At 34.3% G+C, this 17,584-nt stretch overlaps 1 protein-coding gene across 1 annotated transcript; it reads left to right on the top strand.

The window, feature by feature from the left end:
• The first annotated feature begins 3,401 nt into the window (after positions 1-3,401).
• LOC117918021 (probable cytosolic oligopeptidase A) lies at positions 3,402-17,528 on the top strand. The gene is made up of 17 exons (XM_034834544.1): positions 3,402-3,788; positions 4,297-4,464; positions 5,100-5,223; positions 7,262-7,338; positions 8,095-8,238; positions 8,357-8,587; positions 8,673-8,763; positions 9,421-9,542; positions 12,363-12,470; positions 12,561-12,806; positions 13,439-13,584; positions 15,059-15,176; positions 15,847-16,006; positions 16,088-16,119; positions 16,446-16,511; positions 16,963-17,034; positions 17,229-17,528. The coding sequence occupies exons 1-17, from the start codon at positions 3,402-3,404 to the stop codon at positions 17,313-17,315; spliced, it is 2,379 nt and encodes a 792-aa protein (XP_034690435.1). The 3' UTR covers positions 17,316-17,528.
• Positions 17,529-17,584: the final 56 nt, after the last annotated feature.

Raw genomic sequence — 17,584 nt, 5'->3', positions numbered from 1 at the left:
TGGAATACATAAAATACACCCAAATGAGTCTTAAATATTTGTTTAAGAACTAAAAAGTTTAGACTTAGACTTGATTTAAACTTCATTCATCATTTGATAATTTAGATTTTGGATGAACAAGAAAATTAGGTTTTCAGGTGCAACTTAAGTTATAGAACTTAGGTTGATCTTGATTGATAAAACTTTTTGAAAACCCTAAGATCAACCTAACTTGAGTATCCTTGTTTACGTTGAGTTCTAAGCCCAAAATTGGAATGTCGAGCCTCTAATCTTGAATCAATTGAATTATAAATCAACAGTTGTTTTGTTATCATTGAGTTTATTTAAACAATCATGCATTCAAAACAATCCTTAATATTTTCATTTTAGGAAATTAAATAAAAAAAAAACAATTATTTTAGCTTAGTTTCAATAATTTCCATAGTCAATTCCCAAGGATAATACTCAAAGTACTACAAAAACCATTGCGATTCTTTTTCTTATTTTTCTTACTCAAAACTACTACATTAAAAGGCTTAAGTACTTTGGATAGTAGTGAATCACAACTAGTGAGATTGACTTTGCTTATGCCAAGTTTTTTCTACATATTGGCCCATCACATGTCAAGCCCTCATCGATAGCCCTTTGTGTGGGCTTGCCTTAATGCCAAGGTGTCTTCCTTGCTTGGGCTAACCATAATGTTAAGGAATCCTCCATGTGTCATGTATAGTATCAACCCGTGTGTTTTGTTAAGTCCACAAGTACAATCCACTCAAATGTCTAGTCAGTCCTTATACATGTGTTGCCCATTTTTTATGTGTCTTTGCAACTCATGCATCCCAAGCCTTCTCTTAGCTCACATACTTGTAAAGTGCCTCATTATTAAGTGTATGTGCCAATTCAATTGATCTATTCAACTCGAGGCAACCATGCTCATCTTTGTGCCACAATCACACCTTATGTCATTGCCCTCATGGGTTATGCTACACGCTATGGCATTGCACCTTTGTACTTGTATTAGCAAGGTTCATCTATACACCTTGCTCATGTATGAGGCTCCTCATGTTGTGCCCTTGGTGTGGGTCAACCTGAGCTACTATCACTACTTTGGAGTTATGTACACACATCCTTCCCTCTTAAAGAACATTTTAAGCCATTTTCAAAGTGTTTAGAGGCAACATCATAGGTGTTTGAGCAGACATAATGAATCCCCTAAACCAAATAGAAAATTTGAAAAATCAAAATTCCACTTAGAAACCTCATCTCAAGGCTTTCTTTTCTAAGGAAACATACCACCAATCCAAAATCCCATGCTTGAATTTTGATCGTGTTGAGGGGCATCATGTGTTAGCTCGTGTGTAATGTGTTGCCCTCATATGCTAGCAACATGTATTGCACCTTAAGCCACCACCAAGCCTCCACACGATCCCTTGTAAGCTTTGATTATTACCTTAGTTTACTCAATAACACACTTATAGGTGCATGGTGCTACCTTATTTGGTGCCTTGTTGTCTAAGCCAAGGGGCTAACAACAAGCCACAATCTTTATTATCAAGTTCATTATAGTTATGATTCTACAACATTTTAAAGATGGGCATTTTTATGGAACCAAATATATAAACTTTTCTTAGAATAGATTTGATATGTTTTTAGTGGGAGTGACGGATCTTAAAGATGGACTTTTCGCTTAATAACATTGAATTTGATGATGATGGTTGTACACTTAATTAACTTGCCTATGAAAATGATTTTGCCTAAAGTAACTTTCATTATGATAAGAGAATAACTAAAATAAAATAGTGTATTAATTTTATCTTACATGCATCAAACAAGGACAATAACATTAATCTGAGTGGGACGTAAGCTAGCATTTATAAGAATAAGATACCATTTTATGATTAAAAGTACTTTAGTACTTTAGTAAGAGCATTACCTTTTAATTTATGCTAAATTTTATCTATACCATATGAATGCTAATTGATTAATAAGTGTGCATGTTTTATTTATTTTAGGAAAAATGTATTCGTTCGGTCCTCTTGTTGTTATTCTCACTCAAAATAAATTAAGTAAACCCAATTATGTGGATTGGAAGAGAAACTAGAATAGGTTACAATTAGTTTGCACATGAGGTCCCATATGAAGACTCATCTTAGAAATCATAGATGCATATCAAAAGTGAAAAAAAGTGGATGAGATGACTATCTGTTACATGTTATGATTATTCAACAATGTGTTGCAACAACACACATCTTATGTCATGATCCATGTTATGCCTATGAATTTGCAAGAGATGTTTGATGATAAAAGAAGATTAGTTAAACTAGTTGTTCTAAAGACTATTATAAATACTAAATGACTGAAGAAACTCCTATTAAAGATCATATGAACTACATTCTTTAATGAGATATAGATCTTTAGAGTAGAGAGATCACCAAGGAAACCAAAGTCAATGTGGTATTAGAGACCTTGCAAAATCTTACAAGAAGTTCAAGTTGAATTTGTGTTTTCTTTTTTGTTTACTTCTTTGCATTTAGTTATAACATACCTTTTAGTATTATTGGTATGACTTTGGTATTTGGTCTTAATTTCACTAATGATGACATATATGATTCTTTTTGTTAAGAGCAAAATTTGCATATTGAATTCAAATCCTATAAGTTTAGCCTTTTAAAAAAATTGATAGTTCAATATGTATATCATGTTTCTTAACATCAACAAATTGTTGGCTTTCATAACCTTTCCACTATAATTTTTACAAACAAATATTATTTACTTGTAAGCCTGAGGCATGTTAGTAGTTACTAATTGTCCTTTTTTTATATTATTGGTTTATGATTGTTTCATATAATAATGTGCATTGTAGCCTTCACTAAATTTCTCAGGGCATTTGATCAGCTTCTTTCATAGAGTAAGATTGCATTTCCTAGTAGCAATGTCCTCCTTATTCTTCCCAATTCACGCCAATATTTCAATAATTCATAACTACATTTTCATAGTAGCGGCCGAACAGTCCCTATCCCATGATATCAATTTCGATTGAATCAAAATTGCTCCTTTTCCCCCTTTCTATTCTTTATCTTGCAACGGGCCATGCAAGAAACCCCGCAAAAGTTCCGACAAACCATACTTTGCTCTTTTAGGTCGTAAAGCACCATTAGAAGTTAAGGGAAAAGTTTGCATGCTTTCCTGCATACTTCTCTTTCATAATTTTGTTCAAAGAAAGCCCGGATAGCCATAAGTTTAAGCTTATGGCTGTCTCTCTATAGGTTATCATTTGCTACCCATATTTAACAAAAATTGAAGAATTTTGGACCGACCGGACCCCACTATTACATCATGTCTCAAATATCAATCGCCTCACAAGTCACGACTCACAAGAGCCACAGCCACAGCATAGGAAAAATTAGTACAAAGAAGGGAGTATGGGTAACGCCCACATGCCAAAGCGGGCTCTCATCGGAGCTCTCCTTATAGCCAACATGCTTATGGCGAGTCGTCTATCCTTTTCCATCCAACCCCTCATCCGCAGGTCTTCTTATTCTCTTATTTCTCCAAAACATTTCCCAAAATCACGTCCCTGTCCTCTCTGGTCTTCGTCTTTCTCTTTTTGCCTTCAGAACCCCCACAGATCACCAACCTGTCCCTCCATCGTTCCATTTTCTTCTCACTGTTCCGCTCCATCAATGGCTACTGTCCCCCAGTCAACCCCAGAAGTCAACCCTCTCCTCCTGGATTTCGATTTCCCGCCCTTTGATGCCGTCAAAGCTGATCATGTCATCCCTGGGATTCGTACTATGTTGAATCAACTTGTACGGTTTCTTTGATTTTGACGATTGTGTTTGGTTTTGTGCTCCGTTTGGATATCGGGAAAGTGTACGATGAGGGGAAAAAAAAACGGGGGAAAAGAAATTAAATGGTTGATATAAATGCTTTGCTCGGATAAGTTGTATTTCATTTCTGAGAATCGGAAGCAAGGCGATCATTAATTTTATTTTCTAATGGTTTCCTTAGCAACCAAGAAAACGTTTAGGGTTTCTCTTTTTATGCTTTCTAGTTTAATTGGAAACTGATTTGGCTTTAGGCACGGTTTCTTCGTCAAGAAAATGTAGTAAAAAAAAAACGAATCGAATATCTAAATCAATGAAAACAAATTATGTGCATGACCAAGCTAAGACAACTGTTTTGGCTTAGTGAGTTGATTTTATTCATTTTTCAAGAAAACTTATAAATCTTCAGTTTTCTTGTATCATTTTCTTATTTTGCGTTTTTCTCTCTTTTTTACTTGATCAGTGTGTTTGATAGTTTGTTTGTTTGCAGGAGAATGATTTGATTGAATTGGAGAGCAAAGTCGAACCCACATGGCCGAAGTTAGTAGATCCTTTGGAGAAGCTTGTGGACAGATTATCTGTGGTTTGGGGAATCGTCAATCATCTCAAGTCTGTCAAGGATTCGTCTGAGCTTCGTTCTGCAATTGAGGAAGTCCAGGTAAAACTTTCTTACCATTGCCTTTTATCCCTCTCAGTTCTTCCTTTTTTGCATATATATTGTGAATGCAGACTTTGTTGGACAAACTTTTCAAATATGTAATCGAACAACCCTTAATTGTTGTCATGTGGTTGGTTAAAAAGAGAAAAGAATAGAAAATAAAATTTTGAATCTTTTATTCTATTCTTTCTTGGCTTCAAAAAAAAGAAAAAAAAAGAAAAATGGAAAAGCTTGAATCAATTATGTCAAATGGTTGTAATAGGATCAATTTGTTTGAAGTTATTATAATTTTTATTTGGATCCCAAAAAATGAAACATATGATTCTAGATTTTCAATATTTTCTTAACAAACAACAGAACATTGAAATGACTGAGCCAGAACTTTAAATAACGGTTCATATTAAATTGATCCCTATTATTTTGTCTCCTGTACCTTAGGACAAAACCAGAAACTTGTAACATATTTCTAAATTTAAAAAAAACCTGAATGTGATGCAGTTTATATTCAAGCTATGGTAACTCAATTGAGTTTTTGTTTAACAATGGCCTCCCATTAAGTATGATGTCTATGAATTGTACACTCTTTATTTTCTCCATTTATTTCTACTTAATTCTTTTTTTTTTTTAAATTGCAGCCAGACAAGGTCAAATTTGAGCTTAGGTTGGGGCAAAGCAAACCCATTTATAATGCATTTAAAGCTATTCAAGAATCTCCTGAGTGGCAAACACTGAGTGATGCTCAGAAACGTATAGTGGACTGTGAGTATACTTTTGTAATGGAAATTTTTTGTTCATTTTGTTCCATGTGAGTGGTTAACCTTATGGCAGGAAACTGATATATTACGAAAACTAAAATATTGATACTATTATGTTTTGATTTACTTGTCCTACCATGCCCTTAAACTATGCCTCCTTCTGGGTTGGTTATGTTGGAGAGCCATGGGTACAGGTTTGTGTTTGCTAGAAATATACCCTTGCTGCCTATAAATCTTGTCTGTATTGGTTTTTACCATTTGTTATGCAATGGATTGATCTATTCATAACTTTAAACAGATGTTGGGTCAGTGTTCTGGTTCTTAAATTTAACTATTTTAGATATGCAAATGCCTTGTCATTGCTGTACAGATATGAATAGAAGTCAGACAAACAAAAGGAATCGGTGTTCGTTCAATCTCAAAATTGGCTTGTGTCATTTATGAAATTAGGTCCTAATGAATTGCTGATCAGAGTGGGTTCACTACATTTTCTGGTGTAGTCATTCATTCCTGGATGTACTTGGAGACATGTCATCCAATTCTTTGGTTTAAACAATTAGCAATTTAACTGCCCACCAATCCTCATGTGCCTTAGTTTGGGGGAGATTTTTTATTTTTATTTAGATTATAGGTCGTGTTGACAGATTATTAGCACAAGACATTCTTGTCCCTGTTAATACCTGAATCCTTTCTCGATAGGTTGTTAATACCTGAATCCTATCCCCCTTTTCTTTGCCCAGATGTTTGAATTCTTGGATTTATTTATTTATTAGTTTTAAAATTATTGGGAAACTACTCTCACATAGAATAACTTTAATTTTTTTTTTTATAGGCAAATACAGAAATATATTAGAAAAGGGCACCTTGAGGCTGACCCAAAAGCATACAGGGGTCATATTTCAAATCTTCCAATCACAGATTAAAGTTAAAGTCACATAGAATAACTTTAATCTGTGATTGGAAGATTTGAAACTCATATATATGCTGGGCACCAAGATATAATTTCTTAGTGTTTGCCTGCAACGTCAGGCACAAAAGATAAACGCTTGTGTCAGATAGTGTTATAGCCTATTTTGTACTAGAACCTCATATATCAGGGGAAAAAAATTCTCTACCATTATCTAGAATGGGGTTGAAGAGCCTAAAACTTTTCTGTTCCTTGGATTTATTTTTCCAAAATTCTAGTGATCTCATGCTAGGATTGGTGATGGATAATTTCTCCCTTTATGGACTATGGTATTCCAGGGAGTCAAACCAACCTGTAAAATTTTATAACTACAAAATTGGGCACCGGTTATGATGCTTACTTTTTCTCCATCTTTTTCCTGGCATCATTTTCTTCTAATATGTTCTGATGAATTGATGTCTAAATGTAAATATTGTTTAACACCAAGGAGACCCTGTATCATAGTTCATACTGAAACCAGCTTCTTTTGTTTAGTTTGGAACTGCTTTCTACTCTTAACAACAGTTGGGAGAATAATTGATGGTCATTTTGTGTTTAGTGAGTTAAATCATAATGAATTCTTAGCATCATGGCTTTACATTTCAGTATTCTCTCTGGAGATTTCGCCAGAAAATGGATTTGGAGGAGGAATGTTATTAAGATCTTGACCATCACAGACAGAAGTATCTCCCTGGTGATAACTAATCTTCCCACGGGGCTCACAGGAATCACCATGACATTTGTGGAAATGGGATTTGAGTAAGAACCATGAAGGAGAGGCGAAGAAAGAAAGAACTAGAGGGAAAATATATTTTTATTTTTGTTTTTTCATAATGTTGGTCAATTCTATGATCAGTTATGATATGGTGTGGAAAGGATTTTGGAAACTGTTTTTAGGATGTAAAATGATAACATGATGCTTTGTCATTGCGCGTGTCTTTGCAGTCTATGTGTGACTTGATGTCTCCTTGTCTCATATCTTGGTAACCAAGAACCACAATGCATCATATGCATAGGATCTGCATTATTTTAGTTTAAATAAGCATTTTAGTTTTTCTGATATGGCCTAATAACTTTTGTACTTGTTCCCGTGCAGCCCAAATAAAGCAAGCAGTGCTTAGCGGTGTTTCTCTTGAAGATGATAAAAAGGAGCATTTTAACAAGATTCAACAGGTGTGCTTTAATATCAATAAATGAAGTTTATTCATTAAAAAAAATATCAATAAATGAAGTCAATGAGGAAAAAGAGATACAGGAAGCATGCTTCAAGGCATGTTATTTTTGCTTGTTTGTTTTTAAATCCATTGATTTTTAAGCACCGGTTTGTCTTTGTTTTCTATTTTCCTGTATATGCATATTATGATACATTTGAGCACCTGAAACTGAATATGTTATCCATCACAAGCAAAGGGCAAAGTTTTCATCACCAAAACAGGGATATGAATGGGCAATGGCTTTATGAAAATCCTAGATCATATACATGAGCTCTTCCAATCTTGGGAAGTTAATCAATATCTCAGCTACATTAATTTATGCATGCTATAATGATACAGTCTGAAGTTTAAAATCATATCACAACTCTCAAGTAGTTACTTGAGGATTACGACTGATATCCTCTTGTAGTTGCCTTTTTCTATTTTTTGCTTCTAATGAAATTTTATCCTATAGGATGGCTATATTTCAATTCTTGCTACTTCATGCAATGATATATCCAATCAATTTTTTGTTTTTTCCAGACATATAGGAAAAAATATGAAAAAGGAATGCTACTGTTGACCCATAAAACTTTGATTTTTTCCATAAGTTGTTTTTATAGAATGTAAGCTGATAAGGTCTTTTTTTAATTTTTTTTTTATTTGTTTATTTTGATGCTTATTTTCATAGTTTCTGATTGTGGGATTTTTTATTTCACTATGAATTTATTCTCAGGAGTTGGAAAAACTCTCTCAAAAATTTGAAGAGAATGTATTGGATGCCACAAAGAAGTTTGGAAAATTGATAACTGATAAGAAAGATATTGAAGGATTGCCTGCTACTGCTCTTGGGTTGGCTGCTCAAACAGCAGTGTCTAAGGTATTTTTAGCTGATTTGTATCTCAATTTTTTGCTTGTTAATCCATTTCCTTCCTCAAGTCTAGTAATATTGGCAATTCTCCTCATTTTTTGCTTATGCTCATCTACAATCACTTCAGGGGCATAAAGACGCTACTGCTGAAAATGGGCCTTGGATAATTACATTGGATGGTCCAAGCTTTCTTTCTGTTATGCAACATGCTCAAAACCGTTCCTTGCGTAAGGAAGTTTATTATGCTTATGTAACCCGTGCCTCTAGTGGAGATTTGGATAATACGGAAATTATTGGCCAAATCCTGAAGCTTAGGTTGGAAAAGGCTAAGCTTCTTGGTTACAGTAACTATGCAGAGGTATGAACTTATAATGTTTGTTTGTTTGTTTTTTTTTGGGAGAAAACATCTCCTTCATAGTTTTACTGAAATACTGTTTTATCAGGTAAGTATGGCAACCAAAATGGCTACTGTTGATAAGGCAGAAGAGCTTCTAGAAAAGCTTCGCAGTGCTTCATGGGATGCTGCAGTACAAGGTAGTTTTTTGGATGCACTTCACTACTCAATCGCCTGATGTGGATTAAAGTGGTGGTCCACATATGATCTTTTAAGCAGTAGGGTTTTATTTTGAAACGACTCATACAAACTTGTGAGGTTTTTGTATTTCACTAAATTGTATTAATTTAATATTTAAAGATACTACAGATTCATAATGAATTTTGCCTTGAGGCCTAGAAGTGGCAGGGGATTGGGGTTGGGGGGTTCTAGATTTGAGTTCCCTGCTGGAACAAAAATATTAATAAATTCTGCAGACTTGTTTGATTCTATGTTGGATTATATAAGTATTTACTTAGTATGTAGTAGTGCATAGAAGCAAAAACTTGATGCAACTTTACTCAGTTTGCTAGTCAGTTTTTGCACAATTGAGAGCAGAGTCTATAATACTTAAATCTCTTTACTTGATGCTTTAGTTTGAAGGTTATATTTTCCCTGATGAATCATTAGCTTAAATGATAGACAAATCATGGTGGGTTTTATTCTGTCTGGATTTTAGGACCTGATTTCCTGAAGTTTTGTGAGTATGATTTGTCTGTAATAGGTTTACACTCCTGCTTCTTTATTCTTGATGCAACCTTTTCCCACAAAAGGCCTATTGAGTTGAAAAGGTCTGATAATTTGTTTGATCCTTGTAGATACGGAGGACCTAAAGAATTTCTCCAAAAGTCAAGGTGCAGTAGAAGCTGATGATTTGAGCCATTGGGATCTCAACTTTTGGAGTGAGAGGCTTCGTGAGTCAAAATATGACATAAATGAGGTTAAGTCTCTCTTCTTTTCAAAATGTATATGCTAAATCATACTTGAATTGTACACATTGCAGATTCTGTGCTTTATCCAGAGTCTATTGGTAAGATTTTAATCTTGCTGGATGGTCATTGCTTCATCCTTGATCTAAAAATTCTTATTTTGTTCTCAGTTGTTGGTCAGACAAGTTATGTTTATTATTTTAGAGTTTTTGTCTAAGGAATTTTCTTATGATGTGTTTACTAAACTTTAAAGATATGTTTGGTTCCCAGAAAATACCAAGGAAAGAAAAAAAATGCGAAGGAAAATTATTTTTTCATGTTTGGTTGTCCTATGAAAAATATGAAATAAAATCAAATATCATTAAAACTAATTAAAAACTTAAATATTTTTAAATTATTTAATTTTTATATTGATGAGTTAAAATAAGTAAAATGAGTTTGAAATAACAAATAAAAATAATTTATCGAATTTTAATTTATTTTTTTTATTTTACTTCATTTTTTATTTCCTTTTTTTTTTTTTTTTGGTATTTTCTTTTCCTTACATTTTCCCTCAAATTTTCTAAGAACCAAACAAACCTAAGAAAACAAAAGGGAGGAGAAAGGGAATCAAAATGAGAAGGAAATGGATGGGTGGAATTTGAATCAAAATTAGGAATTCTGTTTTTAGTGTTTACAAAACTATCAGAAAGAGAATGAGAATAAATTATATATATTTACCATAATACCCTTCTACAAAAAGCTATACTATTATTATTATTGTTAAATAATTGCTATTTTTAATATTATAATAATATGACTTTGATTTTAACTCATTTTAAAATACATATAAATGTAGTAAACCATGTTAAATATTTAATTGTGCTAATATTTTATATCTATATATTTTTAAATTTTTACTTTATTTAAATGGAGACTAAAGATAATTTTCAAGATTGTTTTTAATTTTTTTAATTATAAAAATAAATTTGAAAGGAAAAAATTGGATGGCTAATTTTGGCAGGGTATCTATCCATTAAGTAATATGATCATGAAATGACGTTGTTCTAAATGAAGGATCACTTGTTGACGGATGCATGGCAAGTTGATGCACCCAAGGTTTTAAAAACCAGACTGGTTGGTCCAACTGGTTGGACCGTTGACTAGCGGCCTCTCCGGTCCGGTCAACTTAGGTGAACTGTTCAGGGATTGAACTGGTGTTGAACTGTTAGAACTGGAAGCTGGCCGGTTCTCTAAGAACTGGTCATGCTTTGTTTGACCAAAAATTGATGTCAGCTGCTAATCCATTGGGCCCAATTCTGCTTCCAGCCCATCAGTTTCTAAGATTTGTTCCATTGTTGCAAGGTATTTATACAAGTTATTAACTTGACTGCCTTCTGATATGGGATTTGCTTAAGATGTAGAAAGGACTTTTTGCCTTGCTAAGGACTTCAACCCTTGGATCTCCAGTTTGTTAAAAGTGTAATTAGACCATTGGGATATGAAAGCATTGTATTAATTAGTGCTGTAAAATGCTATATATAGAAATAATGCTTCTTTCAAATTTTTATTATTTAAAACCCTTAAATAATTAGCTAGATGTTTTGTTTGAGGGTTTAATAAGGTATTTTTTAAAATTATAAATCATAAGATATACAACATTTGACATGTAGATAAAATTATATATTATAAATTTTATTCCATCTTAAATATATCTTCTCATTAAGATATTATACATATTTAATATTTTATTTAATAAAATTTAAAATATTAATATATTTATATCTATCCTTATAATTTAATTCCCAACACCAATTAGAAAAAATGATATATTATTATTTTTTAATCGTAATTTTTTATAAAATATAAATTGTATTATGTCATCGGGTGGACCATGGTTCAACTACCAGTTTGACCATTGAACTGTAAATTGATAACTTTTTTGGTTCAATGATTGGTTTGATTTTGAAAACATTGGATGCACCTAATTCAGCCTTTGTTTGTTGCTGAGGAAGTGGAAGAAAGGGAATGAAAAATCCTTAATGATTCCATGAACTACCCAAGAGCTTTGGTTCTTCATGCTAAGTTAATCAAGAATGGTTATGTTGGTATTCAAGGGAATCATATGTTGAATCTCAATGTGAAATCCCAAAATTTGGAATAAGCACATAAGATGTATGCAGGAATTCCACAAAGGGATGCCTTCTCATGGACAGTTTTGATTTCTGGTTTTGCTCGAATTGGGTTGTTTACTGATGCTCTGGGTATATTCACCAAGATGCAGAATCAAGGTGTTTGCCCCTATCAGGTCACTTTGTCAATAGTTTTGAAGAGGTCTTCTAATGTGAATGATTCTTGAATTGGGAAGGGAATTCATGTTTGGATGCTGCATAAGGGAAACCTCATCATTTTCCACCCCCCTCATTTTCCCTCACTTTTTGGCTTCCATAGCAGGGTCTTCTGAGGGCATTTTTGCCCCAGAAGAAGAGAAGAATGGGTGGTGGTGAGGGCCAGATCTGAGAGGGGGGGGGGGCATTTTTGCCCACATTCCTGTGTAGCGAGAATAGGAAGTGGTTTTTTCGTATTTACTTAAGATTTTGTTGTATGACTTATTCATTACTTCTAGAGCCATGTTTCTCTTGTACTGAAACTAGTTTGTTTGTTTCTTTCACAGTGCATAACCTCATTGAAATTCAACATTCTGCAAATGTTGATATCATTAAATGGAAAGTTCTCTCTAATATGTGATTAGGTTGAACTTGCTTATTCTTTGTGGGTTTTTTTCCTGATTGTAAATAAGCCCTCATTTCTGATAGAGAAACTTATTTATTTTTTGTTTTAAAATCCAACAGGAAGAACTACGCCCCTATTTCTCATTGCCAAAGGTCATGGGTGGTCTTTTCAGCCTTGCTAAGATGCTTTTTGGAATTGACATTGAGCCAGCTGATGGTCTTGCTCCAGTAATATATTTAAATTGCCTTTTATGTGATATCCTTCTATCCTAAAGTGATGGTTTCCACTTCTAATCATATATGGTTTTTGCTCCTTAGGTTTGGAACAATGATGTGAGATTCTACTGTGTGAAAGACACTGCAGGTAGTCCAATTGCATACTTTTACTTTGATCCATATTCTCGTCCATCTGAGAAACGGGGAGGTGCATGGATGGATGAGGTTGTTGCTCGCAGTCGTGCATTGTCACGTGATGGTACCAAAGCTAGGTTGCCTATTGCTCATATGGTGTGCAATCAAACACCACCAGTGGGAAATAAACCAAGCCTTATGACATTCCGTGAGGTAAATGGTAAACCTAACACATTGCTTCTATCTCAAGCTGCTTTAATCTCTCTCTCTCTCTCTCTCATTTTTTTCATTGCTTTTCATTTTTTTTTTTGTTTTTTTTGTTTGGGTTTTATTTATTTAAATTTTTTCGAGGTGATTACTACCAAAGATGACATCAGGGAGCAATTGGCAGCTTTGCCTGTCTGGCCCTTCATCCAGTTCAGGGGCTGGCTTAGTGGTCTGTCGGGTCAGATTGTATGTCTAATTGACTTCAAAGATTTGGGTTAGATGAGTATTCTAGATGATACAGTCTTCATTGATTACTATTTGTAATGATAAATCTGATGGAAAAAAGCTATTTAAATATGTAGATGCAGTTTATATATAGAGAATATAATAAAAAGACACTAAAAAGGCTGTCATCTAAGTATTAAAAAAAGGCGCACTTCATTGTTCTTGAAATGATCTGCTGAGTATTAAAGATATGGTAGATGATGATTATTTTGTTTTATTTTCATTTTTGGTGGGTAGGAGGGGAGAAAGGGAGAGTGGGGGTGATGGTGGTTATGTTTATACATAGAATATCATCTTGTTCAGTTTGTGCATGCACAATCTTATATTGTTAGATATATATGCATGTTTTGCAGGTTGAGACTGTTTTCCATGAATTTGGTCATGCACTTCAGCATATGCTTACCAAGCAGGATGAGGGTCTGGTTTCTGGTATTCGGGGGATAGAGTGGGATGCTGTTGAATTACCTTCTCAATTCATGGAAAATTGGTGTTACCACAGGTACTTTTCTAACCAAAGTCTTATTTTTAATCCTCACTGATCTTTTCTGCTGTTCCCAGATTACAATGTGGTTATTTTGCTCCAAGAGAATATTGGATCTGGAAAGGATGAAAAGAATGTATTTAGGTGGTCTTAAATATATTTTTGGGTTCAAACAGGTCCTAGTTCATCACATTGACTAATTTCAATCTTCCAGTAAAATATATGGCCTTTTTTGGTTGCAGCTTCCATTTTCCCTTGATAACTTGTTATTATGTTTATTCCTACAAATATAATTTAATGAAAGAAAGTGAAATTTGGTCAAGTAATGGAGGAAAAAAAAAAGGTGAAATATGATCAAAGTGGGAGAAAATGGTTTGAAATTCAATTGCCGTAAAATTTGAAATTCAATGTAGTAAAGAAGCAGCTTATTAAATATTGTTGTTGCAGACTGCCATTGCGAAGTGGGAAAGGCAGGGGTTGGGTTATGGTTTATTTTGGTACAGGGTTATGTTTTGGTTGGTTAGGAAACAAACAACCCCTTAGTCCATTTCTAGGTCCACCACTATCACACATGTTACCTTGCCCAAACAGATGTTAATCCTTTTCACTCAAGTTGATTTACGTATCGTTTGTCATGTTTTGGAATTCCCTTTAAGGTTTTTAACAGAAGGACATGTTTTTATTCTTGTTATTTAAGAAATTATCATATACATTTTGAAATTATCAATTCGTAGGTTTTTCTCTTTCATACTCTGCTGTCAATAAAGTTTGATCAGGTCCAAAAGGACCTTCTGCCTCTTCTATAAATTAATATTGGTTATCATCTTTAATCCATTTTCCCCCTAAACCATCTGGGTGGCTGGCTTTCACAATTCACTAGTGCAACTGTGCAAGGGCTTCTCTTTGTTCATGCTTTTTTGGGTGGGGGAATGACATTGTGGTCAGTTAGGAACTCCCTCACCCTTTTGTCATCAGAAAGTTTTCAGGTGGTGGGACTTACTCTGTCCTAGTTACTTCTTTAACCCTTAATTTGCTATGGTTGTAATATTTCAATGAGGGATTCTTTGGGACCCTGGAACTTGGATTTCTGATTCTAATTAGATGGTACAATGTAAGAGTACAAATTCGTTGTGTTAGAGTGCCAGCATTTTCATATCATATGATTTCTTTGATTGTTGCATCTATTAACATCATACATGTGTGGCATATTTAAGGGTCAACATACATGTTCATTGCATTCATGTGCCGGCATTGAAATCATATGATTTATGAGGATGCCGTGTCTGCATGATTTGTGGTGGTGGTGATTGTGATAGCTTCTGACATTACATATGTATTGGATTAATCTAAACCATGTAGCCACGTTTTAAAATCTTGAGGACCCATTGAGCTTAAAGTGGGCAATGGCTACAAGGGAGGGAGTGTGCCGTTACAACTTATATGGTCAACATCTATGATGCTGACCATTTGAATTCATTAATGGTTGCTGCAGGGATACTTTGATGAGCATCGCTAAGCACTATGAAACTGGAGAAACACTACCTGAAGATGTGTATTTGAAACTCGTTGCAGCAAGGACTTTTCGTGCCGGGTCCCTTAGTCTTCGTCAGGTCAGTGCAAAATGTTTATATGTTGTCTTACTTGTTTGCCTGTGCATTTTATTATTGGCATACCTTTTCATATTAACTTCATTTAGGATATCATGTGTCATATGCGTGTTCTTTTTAGAAATCCCATATTGCCTGTCCCGCTGAGATGAGATACAAAGTGTAAGAATTTCTTACAAGAAAAAGTGACCTTGATGTTCATTACCGTATATCGAAATCTCGACAACATATTGTATTTCATGAAAGTGATATTTGTAACCTAATGGGCTTACTATGCAGGTTCTAGGTTTTGATAAGTGGAGGGCGTGGTTTTAGGGGGAAAGACATTAATCTATGCTATCTATTTATTAAACCTGATGATCAAGTTTGGTCTTTCCTTGGTGACTACTCCTTAAAATACTAACATTGTTCCTATCTTTATAACATTAAGAAATAAATAAACAAAATAGTTAAATAATTCAAACTTTCCCTACTCAAGTGCCTTAAAGCCACTCTAAGGAGAAAAAAACTAACTTCTTTAAGGTAACTGAAAGAAGAGGCAATAATGTGTGATAAAGAGCACACACTAAATTATGAGGAACTTGCAACAAGTGCAAGCTACACCTATATTATTTGATTCATCAATAATGAATGCATGGCAGGTTCTATGATTGCTTCCTTTGTAATTTTGTAGATAAGATTTGCAACTGTGGATTTGGAGCTGCATTCAAAGTATGTGCCAGGTGGGTCAGAAACCATATATGATGTTGATCAGAGGGTTTCCAAAGGAACACAAGTGATCCCTCCACTTCCTGAGGACAGATTTCTATGCAGTTTCAGCCATATATTTGCAGGTTTGCCTTTTCTGTTAATTTTGCTAAATACAGCAGTTTTTCCTTGTGAATTTATCTCTTATTGCTTCTTGTGAATATCAGGTGGATACGCAGCTGGATACTATAGTTACAAGGTAATATTTCTTACCTTTTTTTCTTTTTTTTTTCCTGTAGTTCCTTTCTTCTTGGAAGTGATGGGTGGATTTGGCTTGGATTTATTTCTATAATTGGTTGTCATGGTTTTAATACTTATGCATCCTTTTTACCTTGTGAAAACAAACCTTTTATGATGATAACCTGTGTTGATAATCAACTTACTGAAAGTATACTGGAAAATAAAATTTTCCACTCTTCCTCTCCTTTTATCTTTAAGGTCGATGTATGTGAGCATTTGGGTGTACGGATATAGAGAAACTCATTTTTTTTTCCTCTTCTAAAAGTGAAAATGATGATTTTGCAGTGGGCAGAGGTCTTATCTGCAGATGCTTTCTCTGCCTTTGAGGATGCTGGATTGGATGATGAGAAGGTATGTCCATAAGAGGCTGTCCCTAAAGATTGGCTTTCACAGCATTTCCACCAAAAAGCATACCCATAGATATTATTCATTTGCTTGCTAAATCCATTTTACATGCAAGTGATTACTAAATTGTGATTTCTTAAGCGGTGTTAACAAGCTTAAGGATTGGCTTTCCAGCCTTTCCAGAAGAAATTGCATACACAGTATTATTCATTTATTATTCCGTCACATAATAATGTGCATGCTAGTGGTTACTAATTGCAATTTCTCAAGAGGAACTGAACAACCCCTTTAACATGGTGATATTACATTTCCATCCAAATAGCAGTTGACTTCTCATTCGTTTCAATTTATGAAGCAGTAATGGACTCCTTATCCCATGGTCCCTATTTTAATTGAAGTAAGAATTGCAGTATTTCACATTCTATTCATCAAGATATATTAATCTGTCTTGCAACAGGCTGTGGAGGAAACAGGGAAAAAGTTCCGAGAAACCGTACTTGCTCTTGGAGGTGGTAAAGCACCATTGGAGGTTAGAGAAGTTAAATTTGCGTAATCTTCTTCTGTATTTTTTAAAAATAGACCCTGAACAGCCATTATTTTTCTAGATTACGGCTGCATCGTAATAAAATTGTGAATTGTAGATAGTGAATTTTATTTTGGATTGGCCTTTCCTAGATTTTGTGAATATGATGTTGTGACCATGCTAAAAGTTGTTATGTGCAGGTTTTTGTGGAGTTTCGAGGGCGTGAACCTTCTCCAGAGGCACTACTGAGGCATAATGGCTTATTATCGGTCACCGCTTCTGCATAGAAGTTGTATTTTCTTATAAAATTGCTGTACAAGGCTGTGAAGCGGCCTTTAGGATTGTTTCTTTTTTTAATCATACACCACAGACGGGCTCCAATAAGATTAACTTATTCTAAAGGATGTTTTGGCAATGTTCTTATTTGGGTGATTAACTTGACACAATGAGAGCAATAGTGGATGTTTCTTGCTCGAAGATACGCTTTTGGATTCCTCTAATTGGACTATAAAAAAGAAATGTCGTTGATGATATTGTTCAAAAAGCATAGGTGAGC

The sequence above is a fragment of the Vitis riparia genome, chromosome 7 (genome assembly GCF_004353265.1).
Source record: "Vitis riparia cultivar Riparia Gloire de Montpellier isolate 1030 chromosome 7, EGFV_Vit.rip_1.0, whole genome shotgun sequence".
In the NCBI taxonomy this organism is placed as follows: domain Eukaryota; kingdom Viridiplantae; phylum Streptophyta; class Magnoliopsida; order Vitales; family Vitaceae; genus Vitis; species Vitis riparia.
This window is presented reverse-complemented; position numbering and strand designations above follow the sequence as displayed.